This window comes from Pelophylax lessonae (genome assembly GCF_965119305.1).
Source record: "Pelophylax lessonae genome assembly, chromosome: 1".
NCBI classification, from domain to species: domain Eukaryota; kingdom Metazoa; phylum Chordata; class Amphibia; order Anura; family Ranidae; genus Pelophylax; species Pelophylax lessonae.
This window is the reverse complement of record NC_138768.1, coordinates 1,823,218-1,839,736: the sequence shown is the minus strand read 5'-3', so window position 1 is coordinate 1,839,736 and position 16,519 is coordinate 1,823,218. Positions and strand designations below refer to the sequence as shown.

At 42.1% G+C, this 16,519-nt stretch overlaps 1 protein-coding gene across 1 annotated transcript in view; it reads right to left on the bottom strand.

Moving 5' to 3' along the window:
- The window catches only part of LOC309550226 (uncharacterized protein), a gene marked incomplete at its 5' end in the record, with an annotated part of 129,937 nt that overhangs the window by 20,310 nt on the left and 93,108 nt on the right, over positions 1 to 16,519 (bottom strand). Inside the window, one exon of the mRNA XM_082250637.1 lies at positions 6,822 to 6,928. Within this exon, the coding sequence (XP_082106763.1) occupies positions 6,822 to 6,928 (107 nt within the window). The remainder of the gene's footprint in view (positions 1 to 6,821; positions 6,929 to 16,519) is intronic.

The window sequence follows — 16,519 nt, the reverse complement described above, 5'->3', positions numbered from 1 at the left end:
CATAGAGACATGTCCTATTGAGTGAGAGAATATTGGTATTTGTTTATTGTCTTGTTATGTAAATGGCCGGGAATATTTGGTGAGTAATATTCCTGGAAGTAAATTAAGGTAGAAGAACTGTCTACCTAAAGTTAAAGTGTTAAGAATTAATGTATATTGTATATGTGAGTTATACTGAAGATTTTAAGTGTATTATGATTAAAGGATTATGCTTAGAAGATAGACAAGCTTTCCCATATTTCCCGGGTAATCCACAATGGGATAAGGGGAGATGAAAAATGGTTAACCTATGCCCCCTTGTAGAATAATAAAACAGTTGAAAAGACTAGAAGGCTGAAAAGTAATAAGAATAATAAAGAGTTAACTAGGGCTTTTAAGAGTAAAGTCCAATTGCTTGTAAGCAGAAGGTGAAACTGTCCTGGAGATTTAATCAAGGTTTAAAAATGTATGGAGTCAGGCAAACATTAGACAGTACAGCAGCACCTGGTTTTCTCACGGCCACCAGCATTGCCAAACATATGCAATTATCTTTTTATGGAATTTTTGGAGTTTTGCCATTTATACGTTTGTGCATAAAGCATAGGAACCTCTGGGAAGAGTAATAATAGTGAACAAATACAGTTTTTATCAGGCAAAACATAGTTCGCCGTAGTCGGCAAGATATTTTGAGGTTATTTTTTATAGAATTATAGATAATGAGAAATTACATTTTACAAATGGGTCCCTTGTGTCCCTAAATATAAAAGGGAGCTCTGGTGCAAAATTTTGAGAATTGGCTACTTGCCAAGAAAGGGTTCAAACTTAAATATTTTCATTCCTGTTATAAGTTATGGAATTTATTTTGGGACAGAAAGGGTTACCGCAATTAGTGTGACCATTGGACCCTATTGGCACCGAGCCAAAAGTTTCAAATCAGATTAACTTTTTATCTGATTTCAGTTTTTGGGTGATATTTTAGGGGAGTCCTCTGTTGAGGGAGGGGAACCTCTGGACAGGTTTTTGTTAAATTGGCAGAAGGCCAAAAAGTTTTTTTTTAGTAAGATTGGCACAGAGCCAAAAAATGTTAGTTTTATCTGACTGTAGTATGTAGTATGCAAGTGGTATCTGATGTGCCATCTCTACTGATAGCCATACCATCCGATGCTACCCACTTTACAGTGATTGGTTGAAGTAATGCGTTTTTTTTACCGTCCTAGTGGACGAGGAGACACGGCCATCTTTGTTTCTTGTTTTGTTAATCAGTCCAGGTAACTGACCTGGTGTAGAAGTGCCTCAGGGCTAAATAGACAGTTTTAGTTGTCTGCTCTATAGTTCTCCAGACCACGCAAGAGGGGATGGACACCTGCTCATGAGTCAGTCCCGCTACAATATGTATATGACATATGTAGTCACTCTGTGGAGGCCAGTCAGAGCGAGTGAGTTCATTGAGAAATGTACATGTATGTGGACACAAAGTGTCACAGGAATAATGACAATGGTGTCAGGAAAGTGTTGTTTACCTTGGTTTTGTTCTCACAGAGGGGGAAAAGGAGAGTCAGTCACGTGGGTCTTGCCAGCCCACAGTGGGTCTTGCCCGCCCACAAAACCAGGATCATTGATTGCAATGGATCCGACTGCTCCTATTTTATGACAAAATTTTGAGACAAGCCACAGGTCCAGAAATGTCACAAGTAATGTTGAATGCGTTTATGTATCTGAAAAATGCTATGGTTGTAGCGTCTGCACTGGGCCTCCCAAATTATGGAAAAATGTTTTGTGTTAATGCAAGGGACAATTGTAAGACCATGACAGGTGTACTTGCCCAGGAGTATGGTGGTGGACTTTGCCCTATAGTTTTTGTCCAAAGATGGTCGCAGTCCAGGTCTAAGGCATGCCTGAGGTGACTCCAAACATAGCATCTTGTGAGATGGTAATAGGGATGGCCACATCTTTTGCCCTAGGTAGGCCCCAGTTTTAAATGGGTACTGGGATTAAAGGGTGTGTTACACAACAACATGATTGTATAGACATAATATATCTAGACAGCCATAGAGGGAGAAGAGGATGTTTTTGTAGATGGTTCCTGGTTGTAGAGCTGAAAGTCAGGCCAAAAGATCACACATTTTTAGACCTACAAACGCATGCTACAGAACAGGTTTAAGGAATTAGGTGATGGTTTAGAAAAAGTTGAGAGTGGCCTTTTTCTAAAAGAGGGGAGATCTTGTATCCCCGCAGCTAGCGCCCCACTGTCTATTGCCTAGTATGATGGAATAGGACACAGGGGGTGGGAAAGAACATATGAAGTATTACTGAAGTTTTTTTTGCATTTACAGGCCTAAATTAGTGAAAGCATATGTTGCTAGGTGCATCACCTGTATTAGGAACAACACAAACAAACACATAAGGCCAAACATGAACATCTAGAAATAGGTTTTTACATATAGGCCCAAAGCAGGGAAGAAATAAGAGTTCCTTTTAGTCAATAAGTAGATGGATTCAGCAGATGATATGGGCCAAGAACCACATGACTGCCTAGAAACTATTGAAAGTGTCACTTCACCCCGTGCAGACATGATGAAAGAGCTCATCACCAACCTTCTTCAGGCTATGTTGTTACCCTCAGAGTTAGCTATCATTCACTGTAGGGCACATACCAGAGGTACTGATGACATCTCCAAGGGCAACGCACTAGCAGACAAAATAGCAAAAGCAGCCGCACAACAGTTACCTTTAGGAGCCCTAAAACAAATGCCTGTCCTAACCCACATCCTCCCCGATGATGCCCAGTTGATCACAGATCTACAGGCCTCAGCCACTGCTGAGGAATTGGAGGACTGGTGTTATCCTGTTTTGCAAAGGAATCCTGAAACAGGATTGATTTGCAAAGAGGGGAAACCGTGTATACCCCGTAATAGTGCTCCTATTTGCATTGCCCAGAATTCAGGTACAGTGGAAAGGATAAATAGGACAATCAAAGGACAAGTTGAGAAAAGAGTAATTGAAACTTAGAATCAAGTGGAACGGAACGAAAAAGTTGCTCGCACCTTTCTTTTCTTTTCACAGGTATCAACCCATCACTTGAAGGAAGGAGATGAAGTAGCATCACAAGACCAAGGCTGGATTTCGTTTTGGACCAAAAGACAAAGGTAGTCGCAGTGACCAGAATCGCTGTCCTTGTGGAGAACCAACAAGCCTGGATCCATGCTACTCGAGTGAAATTGGAAAAGGAGGCTCCACCCCCAGAAGCAAGTCCAGATCCAGACCCAAGAGAGGTACTAACGGGGGCGGACGGCCCTGACCTTGAACAGGAAGGTCCAGAAGCAAGAGAGGTACTAACGGGAGTGGACGACTCTGACCTCGAACAGGATAGTCAAGAAAAGGGGGTTTTTCAGAGGCAGGCGGCCCTGACCCTGTAGAAAAATGACATTCCTAATAGCACCAGATTCTGGAAAACTTTGGCTACTTATGGGACTCGTATCATTTTCAGTCTTCTCTGTAGTATGGGTTACCACTAGCTGTATTTATCATTCAGAAGACCTGGTAGGGCTACAGGCCATTTGCAGAGCTTCCAACACCCCAACACAGAGTAATGCACATAACAGACAAAAGAGAGATGAAAGCTCAAAAAGTCTTACAGATAAAATGTCATTGTTGCAATTTAAATATGCATATGCCCAGAAGTCCGGATATGAAAAATGTTGGATATGTAGTAAACTCCATCCTAGCACCGCTAGAATCCCCCTAATAGCGATACCTTTAAACTTCACCCCTTTCCTAAATGGTACACCTCCTGTTGTCCTCACCAATGTCACGAGAACACTCTCAAATGATACCCTCACTTTCCAAATTATTGGTAGGAGTCATTCCCCAGACTGGTGTTTTAGGTTGGGAAACTCCACCAAGGGAGCTGAAGTGTGCCGGCAAACTAAGATTAATTTCTCAATGACCTCGATGGACAGCTCCTTCTGGCACACCTCAGAACCAGCCCTAAACGCCACTCTAATGAACTTTCTTAACTCCAGTTCTACTTCCTCTTCCCCAGTAGGACAGTTGTTGTCAAATTTAGCTTGGTCCAGTTATGATGATCAATTAATGGCACTACTTCACAAACGTCCCCTGGCTTTGGGAAACAGTACTTATATTTGTTGTGGAAAGATTTGTCACCCTTGGATCCCCATTGAACCCCAAGGGTGGTGTTACCTCGCATCCCTAGTTCCCATCATGGGTGTAGTGGGAGACAACGAAGGAGGACATCTCCTAGAAGCTAGTATGTATCCTAGGTACCCCCTCAAACACCGCAATAAAAGGGAATTATTCCTTGAGAAGGATATGGTATGGGCCTGGTTCCCCTCATGGACCGGATGGGGAATAGACATGATGAAAAGGTTGAATAATTACTCTAAAATTCTCGATGACATCCTAGATAAGAACTCAGGGGACATTACCAAATTAAATATAGAAGTGAGGGCAATTAAGAAACAACTTGAGCTCCATGACCTAGCCATAGAAAGCATGAGTGCTGCTCTTACTGGGTTATGTGAAGTTACGGAGGATTATGAATGTTGCACATGGATACACAATACATCTGTTGAGATACCCGATTATTATGATATTATTGCACAGCACCGGAAAGAAGTAGACAAGTTGCAACAGGAAGCTAGGAATATTGCTAAGACATGGAGTCCTTTTGGTAGTGGGAATTTTGAATTTGGAGGAATATCCTCATGGTTGAAAAATATCGCTATGACTGTTATAATGGTTTTGCTTTTTTTATTATTCCTATATGCATGCTTCAAACTCGTAATGTGTATTATTGCTAGAGTTTCCCGACCAAAGGTGAAAAATGTCTCTATGCTATCCCACCAAGTCCCAGGCTACCAGACCTCCTCGACTAATAACCCTAAAGAATATACTGAGTACATTAAGAGGTATAAACAGAAAGAAAAAAAGAACCTTATTGTTTAAAGGATGATATATGATCTGGTCTTTCAAGCAGCAGGGATATAGAAAATTAATCTGCCAATCGTGGTACTATATTCCTAGGAGGTTTAGTACTCCTGATAATATCCCTAAGAATTATATATTCCAATGATATACAGGGTGACAAGGGAAAATCAATTAAGGGGTTAATGATTTTAAGAGGGGATTGTGGGAGATGGGGAGATATCAAATTCTATGTGTCCTCCATTTTGTATGTCTCTACCCCATTTTGTATGCATTAATGTCTTATAAGCTGTGTGTTTGTGTGTGTATGTGACCTTAGTTACACAAGATATGAAAAGTGCCTACGTACCATGGAAAGTTTCTGCAGTTCGCGATAAGGCTGTGTCAGGTGATTCTAGTCACACGCGAGATATGTCTTATATGGTATTACTCCCCAAGGTGACCTTTTGTCTCCTGAAGCTGTTTAACCAATAAGAACGTAACAAGTGCCCTATACCTATGATTATATGCCTTTTTCTTTACTATATAAGCCGCAACGAGCCTATAATAAACTGAGAGCTTGGTTTCACTATACATCTGTCTCCGTCTGTGTTATTTCCAGAAACCACTCTCCCAGGCCTGTCAGACACAAAGCGAGCAAAAGAAGTTAATGATGGTCCGGGACTATCATTGGGATCAGGGATCCCAGTAACCAACAGTAGGAATCAAGCAGAAGCGTAGTCTAGGAACAAGCCAAATGTCGATAACGAATGGTAGTGAAGATACAGACGGCAGCAGGAATGACAAGCGAGATATTGGCTGGTGAAGGCACAATATTCTGGCAAACAGGAAGTGGAGAAACATGGCTTCAATCAGGAAGTTTATGGGAGGAGCAAAGGGTTCAAGGTTCAAAGCAATTAATATTCACGGCAGGATCATTCAAGGATTTGTCCAGGGAGCTGTCCAGCATTCCAGGTGGCTCAGTAAGCAGAGTCATTGCCAGACACAGTGGAGGTCCCAGGTTCAAGTGCAGGTCCTTGACAGAGGGCTTCACAGAACAGCTGTATTTATACTGAGATTACATTACACACAGGTGGTCTCTATTTACTAATTTGGTGACTTCTGAGGGCAATTGGTTTCTCTAGATTTAGGTTAGGGGTATCAGAGTAAAGGGGGGGTGAATACAAATGCAGCCACACTTTTCACAGATTTATTTGTATCATTTATCATTTTCCTTCCACTTCACAATTATGGCCACTTTGTGTCGTCTATCACAGAAAATCCCAATAAAATACATTTACATTTTTGGATGTAACATGAGGAAATGTGGAACATTTCAAGGGGTGTGAATACTTTTTCAAGGCATTGTATATAACATCTACTTGCGGGAGAGACTAACAAATCATCCATGATATGGTTGGAAATGTTATGGCAGATTTTCTGTGTTATAAAATTCCTTATGCATGGCCTTCAGGGGCACCCCCCCCCCCCCCACCCCCATGTTATATATGTTGGCAATAATTCAGACTCACATGGCCCTAGGCATCAAAGTTCCTTCATGTAGACCAACACTGGCCCGCGGGCCGGACTTTGGACATGACTGATGTAGACCAACACTGGCCCAAAACAGAATCGTCAAAACACTTTCAAAAGTTTCCCAAGGAGAGGAAATATTTGGAAATCCTCAACTAAAGTCCCACATTTCTGACAAGAGACAAGCAGCTAAATTCTCATGGTTCCGCTCCCAGTATTACATATATAGAGGAAACCTCATGTCTGCCTCTATATGAACATTCAGTGGCTGCACACCCCAGCTATCCTCCATGTACCTCCACACCACCCTTCTACCTACTAGACAATGCCTCCTATACCTCAGTGTAAGACTTCTCACCTTACCTCCCTCATGGGCCGTCACTCACCTCTGTAAATACCGGAGAGAGGCTTGGAGAAGCCGGAGGTGCTGTTGGGAAGGTGGATAATATTGTTGGGTTCCCCTTGATCTCCACTCTGGAGGAAACAGTAGAACCTGGAAGAGATGTAAAGATTGTCACCGGCTAGCAGACAACCTCCTTATCAAAGCCTGGCGGCTCCATGAAGAGCGAGTGAATATCAAGGAGGTGAAGACCACGGTAGCCGGAGGACCCCTTGATCTAAAGTCAGTAGTGGGTGATCTATATGGGGTGAGGAGGGTAGGGGGGTGGAAGTTGATCTCAACCTTATTTTAATTAGCCACTTGCCGACCGCCGCACGACTATTTACTGCGGCGGTCAGCCCCGTACAGGCAAAGTGATGTGGTACTACGTTGCTAGCCTGAGAGCCTCTAGGGGGCGAGCGCGTGCCACCGGAGGTGCGCTCCCGCCCCCGCTCGTTCCCTGACATCCCTGCGCATGTGACTGGTGGCTCCGATGTCCTCCGGTCACTCGCGATCTCCAGCTGGAGAGGGAGAAAGGCAGGCGGCTGATGTAAACACAACCGCCTGTCATTCTGCCTGGTGTAACTACAGAGATCATACGGTCCTGCTATGTAGGATCGTATGTCTCTGTGGTTACATCACAAACCACGCCCCCCCCACAGTTAGAATCACGCCCCTAGGGATACATTTAACCCACTGATCACTAATAAAGTTAACCCTTCCCTGCCAGTGTCATTATTACAGTAACAGTACATATGTATAGCACTGATTACTGCAGTAATGTCACTGGTCCCCCCAAAAGTGTCAAAAATGTCAGTCAAGGGTCCGATCTGTCCGCCGCAATGTCGCAGTCCCGCAAAAAAAAAAAATCGCAGATCGCCGCCATTACTAGTAAAAAAACAAACAATAAAAATGACAGAAATCTTTCCCGTAGTTAGTAAACGCAATAACTTTTGCGCAAACCAATCAAAATACGCTTATTGCGATTTTTTTTTACCAAACATATGTAGCAGAAAACAAATTGGCCTAAAATGTTAAAACATTTTGATTTTTAAATTTTTTTGGGGGAATTTCATATAAAAAAAAATGTGAAAAATATTGTTATTTTTTCAAAATTGTCGCTATTTTTTTGTTTATAGCGCAAAAAATAAAAATCGCACAGGTGATCAAATAGCACCAAAAGAAAGCTCTGTTTGTGGGAAAAAAAGGACGTCAATTTCATTTGGGTACAGCTTCGCACGACCGCGCAATTGTCAGTTAAAGTCACGCAGTGCCGAATCACAAAATAGGCCCTGGTCTTTGAGCAGCCAAATCCTCCGGGGGTAAAGTGGTTAAAGGCAGCAACTTCATAGGACTATGAGATTCGAATTGGTTGTTGTGGATTAGGAATTGGCGCTCTTCTTTGGATAGAGTCATTAGATGAGAAGCCTGAGGATGGCAACCCAAAATCAAGACCAGCCAACCGTTCCCGGCAGCGAGGCCGGCTGACTGCAGCTGTATTGGGGAAATTGTGTGAAAGGAAGAGGCAGAGTCCTCTATGAGATCATCTTTGCTCTGAGTTCATTGATCAGAATGTGCTTTGATAGAACGTTTATCAGGATGGGGAGAAGGTCAGCAATCCCCTGCCTTAGAGCTCCGCTATGAAACTCATCTGGGTCCAAGACCTTCATGTCCTCTGCAGAGCCTCCCCCTAATGCATGACGTCCCTCAGGGGTCGGCTGCTATCTTTAGGACTGTGCCATTCATTCTTTTTTCGCAGTCGTCTTTCAGGACAGCATATGAGAGAGGCACCTCCCACCAGAGCAAAACCCCTCCCACCAGGACAGGTCATATGTTAAAAAGAGGTTTCTTCAACACTCTCCCTTAATTTTTGTGGCTCCTCCAGAGGTAATGCATTGCCTAGAATGGGAGAGCTCTGTCTATAGCTGCCAGCCATCCTTTTACCCACTGTGCCTCACTACCCGTGGAGTGGTATGTAGTCTTCCCTACTGTCCTGCCCCCCCCAGGCACCTCCTTGGTATGGGTAGTAGGAGGCATGGTCCCCCTTCTTCTTAGGTGCATGGTGAAGGTCATATCTGGAAGAGACACCCCCTTTGTATGGGTAGTAGGAGGCCTGGTCCCCCTTCTTCTTGGGTGTATGGTGAAGGTCATATCTGGAAGAGACACCCCCTTGGTATGGGTAGTAGGAGGCCTGGTCCCCCTTCTTCTTAGGTGTATGGTGAAGGTCATATCTGGAAGAGACACCCCCTTGGTATGGGTAGTAGGAGGCCTGGTCCCCCTTCTTCTTGGGTGCATGGTGAAGGTCATATCTGGAAGAGACACCCCCTTGGTATGGGTAGTAGGAGGCATGGTCCCCCTTCTTCTTAGGTGTATGGTGAAGGTCATATCTGGAAGAGACACCCCCTTGGTATAGGTAGTAGGAGGCATGGTTCCCCTTCTTCTTAGGTGTATGGTGAAGGTCATATCTGGAAGAGACACCCCCTTGGTATAGGTAGTAGGAGGCCTGGTCCCCCTTCTTCTTAGGTGCATGGTGAAGGTCATATCTGGAAGAGACACCCCCTTGGTATGGGTAGTAGGAGGCATGGTCCCCCTTCTTCTTGGGTGCATGGTGAAGGTCATATCTGGAAGAGACACCCCCTTGGTATAGGTAGTAGGAGGCCTGGTCCCCCTTCTTCTTAGGTGCATGGTGAAGGTCATATCTGGAAGAGACACCCCCTTGGTATGGGTAGTAGGAGGCATGGTCCCCCTTCTTCTTGGGTGCATGGTGAAGGTCATATCTGGAAGAGACACCCCCTTGGTATAGGTAGTAGGAGGCATGGTCCCCCTTCTTCTTAGGTGTATGGTGAAGGTCATATCTGGAAGAGACACCCCCTTGGTATGGGTAGTAGGAGGCATGGTCCCCCTTCTTCTTAGGTGTATGGTGAAGGTCATATCTGGAAGAGACACCCCCTTGACAGGGACATTGGTGGGACATGAAAGATGCGGGAATGATAACGCACTATACATTGATCTCTGTATTCTACAACCCTTCTAAGGTCTGCATTCCCCCAAACCCCCATCCATTACTGGCCAATCACTCCCCATTATTGGGACCTTTTTTTCATCCAATTTCACCAGTCTTAAAGTTTTGGGAATTGTAAATTAGACATGTGAGATTCGTTTCATTACAAATCGAATTTCGGACGAAACATTTCGTTATTCGGAGATTCTGACGTATCCAAATTTCCAAATCACACTCGGTAATGAATTTCAACAAATCTGAAATAAATTCTAACTAAACGAATTATCTGAATTCCAAAATGAATGAACCCCTTTAAGACTGGAAGATTTTGCTACTTAATGACCAGGGCCTATTTTGCGATTCGGCACTACGTTATTTTAACGGACAATTGCGCAGTCATGCGAAGCTGTACCCAAATATAACTGACGTCCTTTTTTTCCCACAAACAGAGCTTTCTTTTTGTGGTATTTGATCACCTGTGCGATTTTTATTTTTTGCGCTATAAACAAAAAAAAAAGCGACAATTTTGAAAAAATAACAATATTTTTCACATTTTTTTTTATATGAAATTCCCAAAAAAGAAAATATAAAAATCAAAATTTTTTAACATTTTAGGCCAATTTGTTTTCTGCTACATATTTTTGGTAAAAACAAAACGCAATAAGCGTATTTTGATTGGTTTGCGCAAAAGTTATTGCGTCTACAAACTAGGGGAAAGATTTGTCATTTTGTACATACTACACCATTGGCCTGCTCTATCATTCTGAGGTGGTGCCATTACTACTGGTGAAGAAAAGAGGTTAAGGCTCGGTACCATCTGCATTTGTCCCCCTGTCCAAGAGCCTGGGAGCGAATTCTGGTCAGGAGACATGAGAGGGATTCTCCTATCATATTGTCTACCTTTCCTGGTTTTGTCTGATCACTCTGTAGCAGGAGGGTCCGACCTTCCGGTAAGCGGTTTGGCTGTCACTATTGGGTGATTCCATCTATTTCCCACTGTGTACACCGGTGCTTGGATGGTTTGGACTGGTCTCCCCCTCCCTTTTCTCTTCTCCTCAAGGACTTTGGTTTTAAGGACTATCATTTATGTGCATATTTTTATATGTCCACTCATTACTGGAGCTGCTTCCATTTGCTCTAGTGCTAAAAATATGCACTGTCACTGTAATAATGCCATTGGCAGGGAAGGGGTTAATACTATTGGTGATCAAGGGGTTAAATGTAAGCCTAGGGGAGTGATTCTAACTGTGGGGGGGGGAGGGGTTGGGCTTGTGAGATGATCATAGAGACATGTGATCCTATATAGAAGGGAGAAGAACGGTCAGCTGTGTTTATAACAGCCGACCGTCCTCTCTTAGCGGGGAGCGATCGCCGGTGTCAGGCAGCAATTGGAGCCGCCTGACACCCGCACTGGCTTCCCCGCTGACGAGTGGGGGCAGGAGCGCGCCGCCGGCGGCACGTGCTCGCCCCCTAGCTCCTCCCAGAGGGTTTGCCTGGGAGAGCCAGCCTGCTGCAGTACATCTGCGGCGGCTGGTCATAAAGTGGTTAAAAATGGAAACATATTGGCAATAAATAAAGTAAGGTAGTTTATTAAATAAAGTGAAATAAGATGATGATTCCTACTTAGGCTGTTTTATAGAATAGGATAGAAAAATAATAAAATAAAAAATAAAGAAATAGAATAGAAAAAAATAAAATAGGAAAGACAAAAAAGGAATAGAATAGAAAAGTATAGAATGGAATAAAACAGAATAAATCAGATTGGAAAATAAAAGAATAGAATAAAATAAAAAGAATTTCGGAAGACGGCTATATTTGTTCTATTTTTATTCTACTTTATTTTTTTCTATTCTATTTTCAAATTTAAATAATTGTGAATGGATTTGAAAATAACAAACATACGAAACAAATCTGAATATACAAAATGAACTCTGAAAATAAATCATTCCAACATAACGAATATGAGGAAACTAAATTATTAACTCAATGAATGAATGTAAAACAACCTTTTCCATGGTGCTCCTCTCTATTGTAGATTTCCTGCTCATTGAGCTCCAACCCAACATGAATGTCACCATGTGTGTGGCTTTGGTGAGATTCCTGATATTCAGCAGTACTAACGGTGGTCCTATGACCCAGAGAAGCACAATTCTAAAGCCTCGTACACACGCGTCGAAAATCAGCAGGGAATTTTCGTAAAAAGCCCGATCTGCCGATTTTCGGATTGTTAGTATGATGCTTCCGACAACCGACTCCGACTTTTCGGCCGAAAAAAATCTGGTGTGCAGGCTATAAAATTTTTGTCCACCGTCAAAACACGTCAGATTTTCGTGCAGTCAGTACAGATTTCGACAGGGAAAAATCTAATGAGCAAGACTGGGCATACTCAGAGAAGAAAGAACACAAAGAAAGCGATCCAACACATGACATCACTCCTATCACATGACATCACTCCTATCACATGAGTACCTGGATAGAGAACTGACTCCAGGGGAGAGTTCAGAGGGTGGTGATTAATGGGGAGTACTCGGATTGGGCGGGTGTGGAAAGTGGGGTCCCCCAGGGTTCTGTCCTGGGACCAATCCTGTTTAATTTATTCATAAATGATCTAGAGGAGGGGATATCTAGTACAAATGATCTAGAGGAGGGGATATCTAGTACAATCTCAGTATTTGCAGATGATACTAAACTAAGCATGCCAATATCTTCTATGCAGGATGTGGAAACCTTGCAAGCAGACCTGAACAAAATAACGGGGGAGGGGCAACTACATGGCAGATGAGGTTTAATGTTGATAAATGTAAAGTAATGCAATTGGGGGCCAAAAACCAGAAAGCAAGCTACTCACTAGGGGGGGGGGGGGGAATCCTCTGGGTGAGTCTAGGATGGAAAAGGACCTGGGGGTACTGGTAGACAACAGGCTTGGCAGTGGCATGCAATGCCAAGCCGCTGCAAGCAAAGCCAACAGAATACTGGGATGTATAAAAAAGGGGATTCACTCCAGAAATAAAGAGATTATTCTCCCGCTCTACAAGACTCTGGTCCGGCCACATCTGGAGTATGCTGTCCAGTTCTGGGCACCGGTCCTCAGGAAGGATGTGCTGGAACTGGAGAAAGTCCAGAGAAGGGCAACAAAAATAATTAGGGGAATGGAGGACATCAGCTATGAGGAAAGACTCCGGGCACTGGGCTTATTCTCTCTGGAGAAGAGATGATTGAGGGGGGATATGATATCAATGTACAAATACTGTACTGGCGACCCTAGCATAAGGAACAAACTATTCAGAGAAAGGAGATACAATAAGACACGTGGCCACTCTAGAAAACTAGAGGAAAGGCGGTTTAACCTTTAAAATACGTAAGGGGTTCTTCACTGTCAGAGCAGTAAGGATGTGGAATTCTCTTCCACAAGCAGTCGTATCAGCGGGGAGCATCGATAGTTTCAAAAAACTATTGGATGGACACCTTAAAGACCACAACATACAGGGGTATACAATGTACAACATACAGGGATATACAATGTACAACATACAGGGGTATACAATGTACAACATACAGGGGTATACAATGTACAACATACAGGGGGTATACAATGTACAACATACAAGGGTATACAATGTACAACATACAGGGGTATACAATGTACAACATACAGGGATATACAATGTACAACATACAGGGGTATACAATGTATAACATACAGGGGTATACAATGTACAACATACAGGGGGTATACAATATACAACATACAGGGATATACAATGTATAACATACAGGGGTATACAATGTACAACATACAGGGGGTATACAATGTACAACATACAGGGGTATACAATGTACAACATACAGGGGTATACAATGTATAACATACAGGGGTATACAATGTACAACATACAGGGGGTATACAATGTACAACATACAGGGGTATACAATGTACAACATACAGGGATATACAATGTACAACATACAGGGGTATACAATGTATAACATACAGGGGTATACAATGTACAACATACAGGGGTATACAATGTACAACATACAGGGGGTATACAATGTACAACATACAGGGGTATACAATGTACAACATACAGGGGTATACAATGTACAACATACAGGGGGTATACAATGTATAACATACAGGGGTATACAATGTACAACATACAGGGGTATACAATGTACAACATACAGGGGTATACAATGTACAACATACAGGGTGTATACAATGTACAACATACAGGGGTATACAATGTACAACATACAGGGATATACAATGTACAACATACAGGGGGTATACAATGTACAACATACAGGGGTATACAATGTACAACATACAGGGGTATACAATGTACAACATACAGGGATATACAATGTACAACATACAGGGGTATACAATGTATAACATACAGGGGTATACAATGTACAACATACAGGGGGTATACAATGTACAACATACAGGGATATACAATGTATAACATACAGGGGTATACAATGTACAACATACAGGGGGTATACAATGTACAACATACAGGGGTATACAATGTACAACATACAGGGGTATACAATGTATAACATACAGGGGTATACAATGTACAACATACAGGGGGTATACAATGTACAACATACAGGGGTATACAATGTACAACATACAGGGATATACAATGTACAACATACAGGGGTATACAATGTATAACATACAGGGGTATACAATGTACAACATACAGGGGTATACAATGTACAACATACAGGGGTATACAATGTACAACATACAGGGGGTATACAATGTACAACATACAGGGGGTATACAATGTATAACATACAGGGGTATACAATGTACAACATACAGGGGTATACAATGTACAACATACAGGGGTATACAATGTACAACATACAGGGTGTATACAATGTACAACATACAGGGGTATACAATGTACAACATACAGGGATATACAATGTACAACATACAGGGGGTATACAATGTACAACATACAGGGGTATACAATGTACAACATACAGGGGTATACAATGTACAACATACAGGGATATACAATGTACAACATACAGGGGTATACAATGTATAACATACAGGGGTATACAATGTACAACATACAGGGGGTATACAATGTACAACATACAGGGGTATACAATGTACAACATACAGGGGTATACAATGTATAACATACAGGGGTATACAATGTACAACATACAGGGGGTATACAATGTACAACATACAGGGGTATACAATGTACAACATACAGGGATATACAATGTACAACATACAGGGGTATACAATGTATAACATACAGGGGTATACAATGTACAACATACAGGGGTATACAATGTACAACATACAGGGGTATACAATGTACAACATACAGGGGTATACAATGTACAACATACAGGGGGTATACAATGTACAACATATAGGGGTATACAATGTACAACATACAGGGGGTATACAATGTATAACATACAGGGGTATACAATGTACAACATACAGGGGTATACAATGTACAACATACAGGGGTATACAATGTATAACATACAGGGGTATACAATGTACAACATACAGGGGTATACAATGTACAACATACAGGGGTATACAATGTATAACATACAGGGGTATACAATGTACAACATACAGGGGTATACAATGTACAACATACAGGGGTATACAATGTACAACATATAGGGGTATACAATGTACAACATACAGGGGGTATACAATGTATAACATACAGGGGTATACAATGTACAACATACAGGGGTATACAATGTACAACATACAGGGGTATACAATGTACAACATACAGGGGTATACAATGTACAACATACAGGGGTATACAATGTACAACATATAGGGGTATACAATGTACAACATACAGGGGGTATACAATGTATAACATACAGGGGTATACAATGTACAACATACAGGGGTATACAATGTACAACATACAGGGGTATACAATGTACAACATACAGGGGTATACAATGTATAACATACAGGGGTATACAATGTACAACATACAGGGGTATACAATGTACAACATACAGGGGTATACAATGTACAACATATAGGGGTATACAATGTACAACATACAGGGTGTATACAATGTACAACATACAGGGGTATACAATGTACAACATACAGGGATATACAATGTACAACATACAGGGGTATACAATGTACGGTTAAAAGCAAACACACACACACATCATAGGTTGAACTGGATGGACTTGTGTCTTTTTTCAGCCTCACTAACTATGTAACTATGTAACATGACATCACTCCCATCACATGACATCACTTCTGTCACATGACATTACTTCTATCACATGACATCACTCCTATCACATGACATCACTTCTGTCACATGACATCACTTCTGTCACATGACATAACTTCTATCACATGACATCACTTCTATCACATGACATCACTTCTATCACATGACATCACTCCTATCACATGACATCACTTCTGTCACATGACATCACTTCTATCACATGACATCACTCCTATCACATGACATCACTTCTGTCACATGACATCACTCCTATCACATGACATCACTTCTGTCACATGACATCACTCCTATCACATGACATCACTTCTATCACATGACATCACTCCTATCACATGACATCACTTCTGTCACATGACATCACTTCTGTCACATGACATCACTTCTATCACATGACATCAC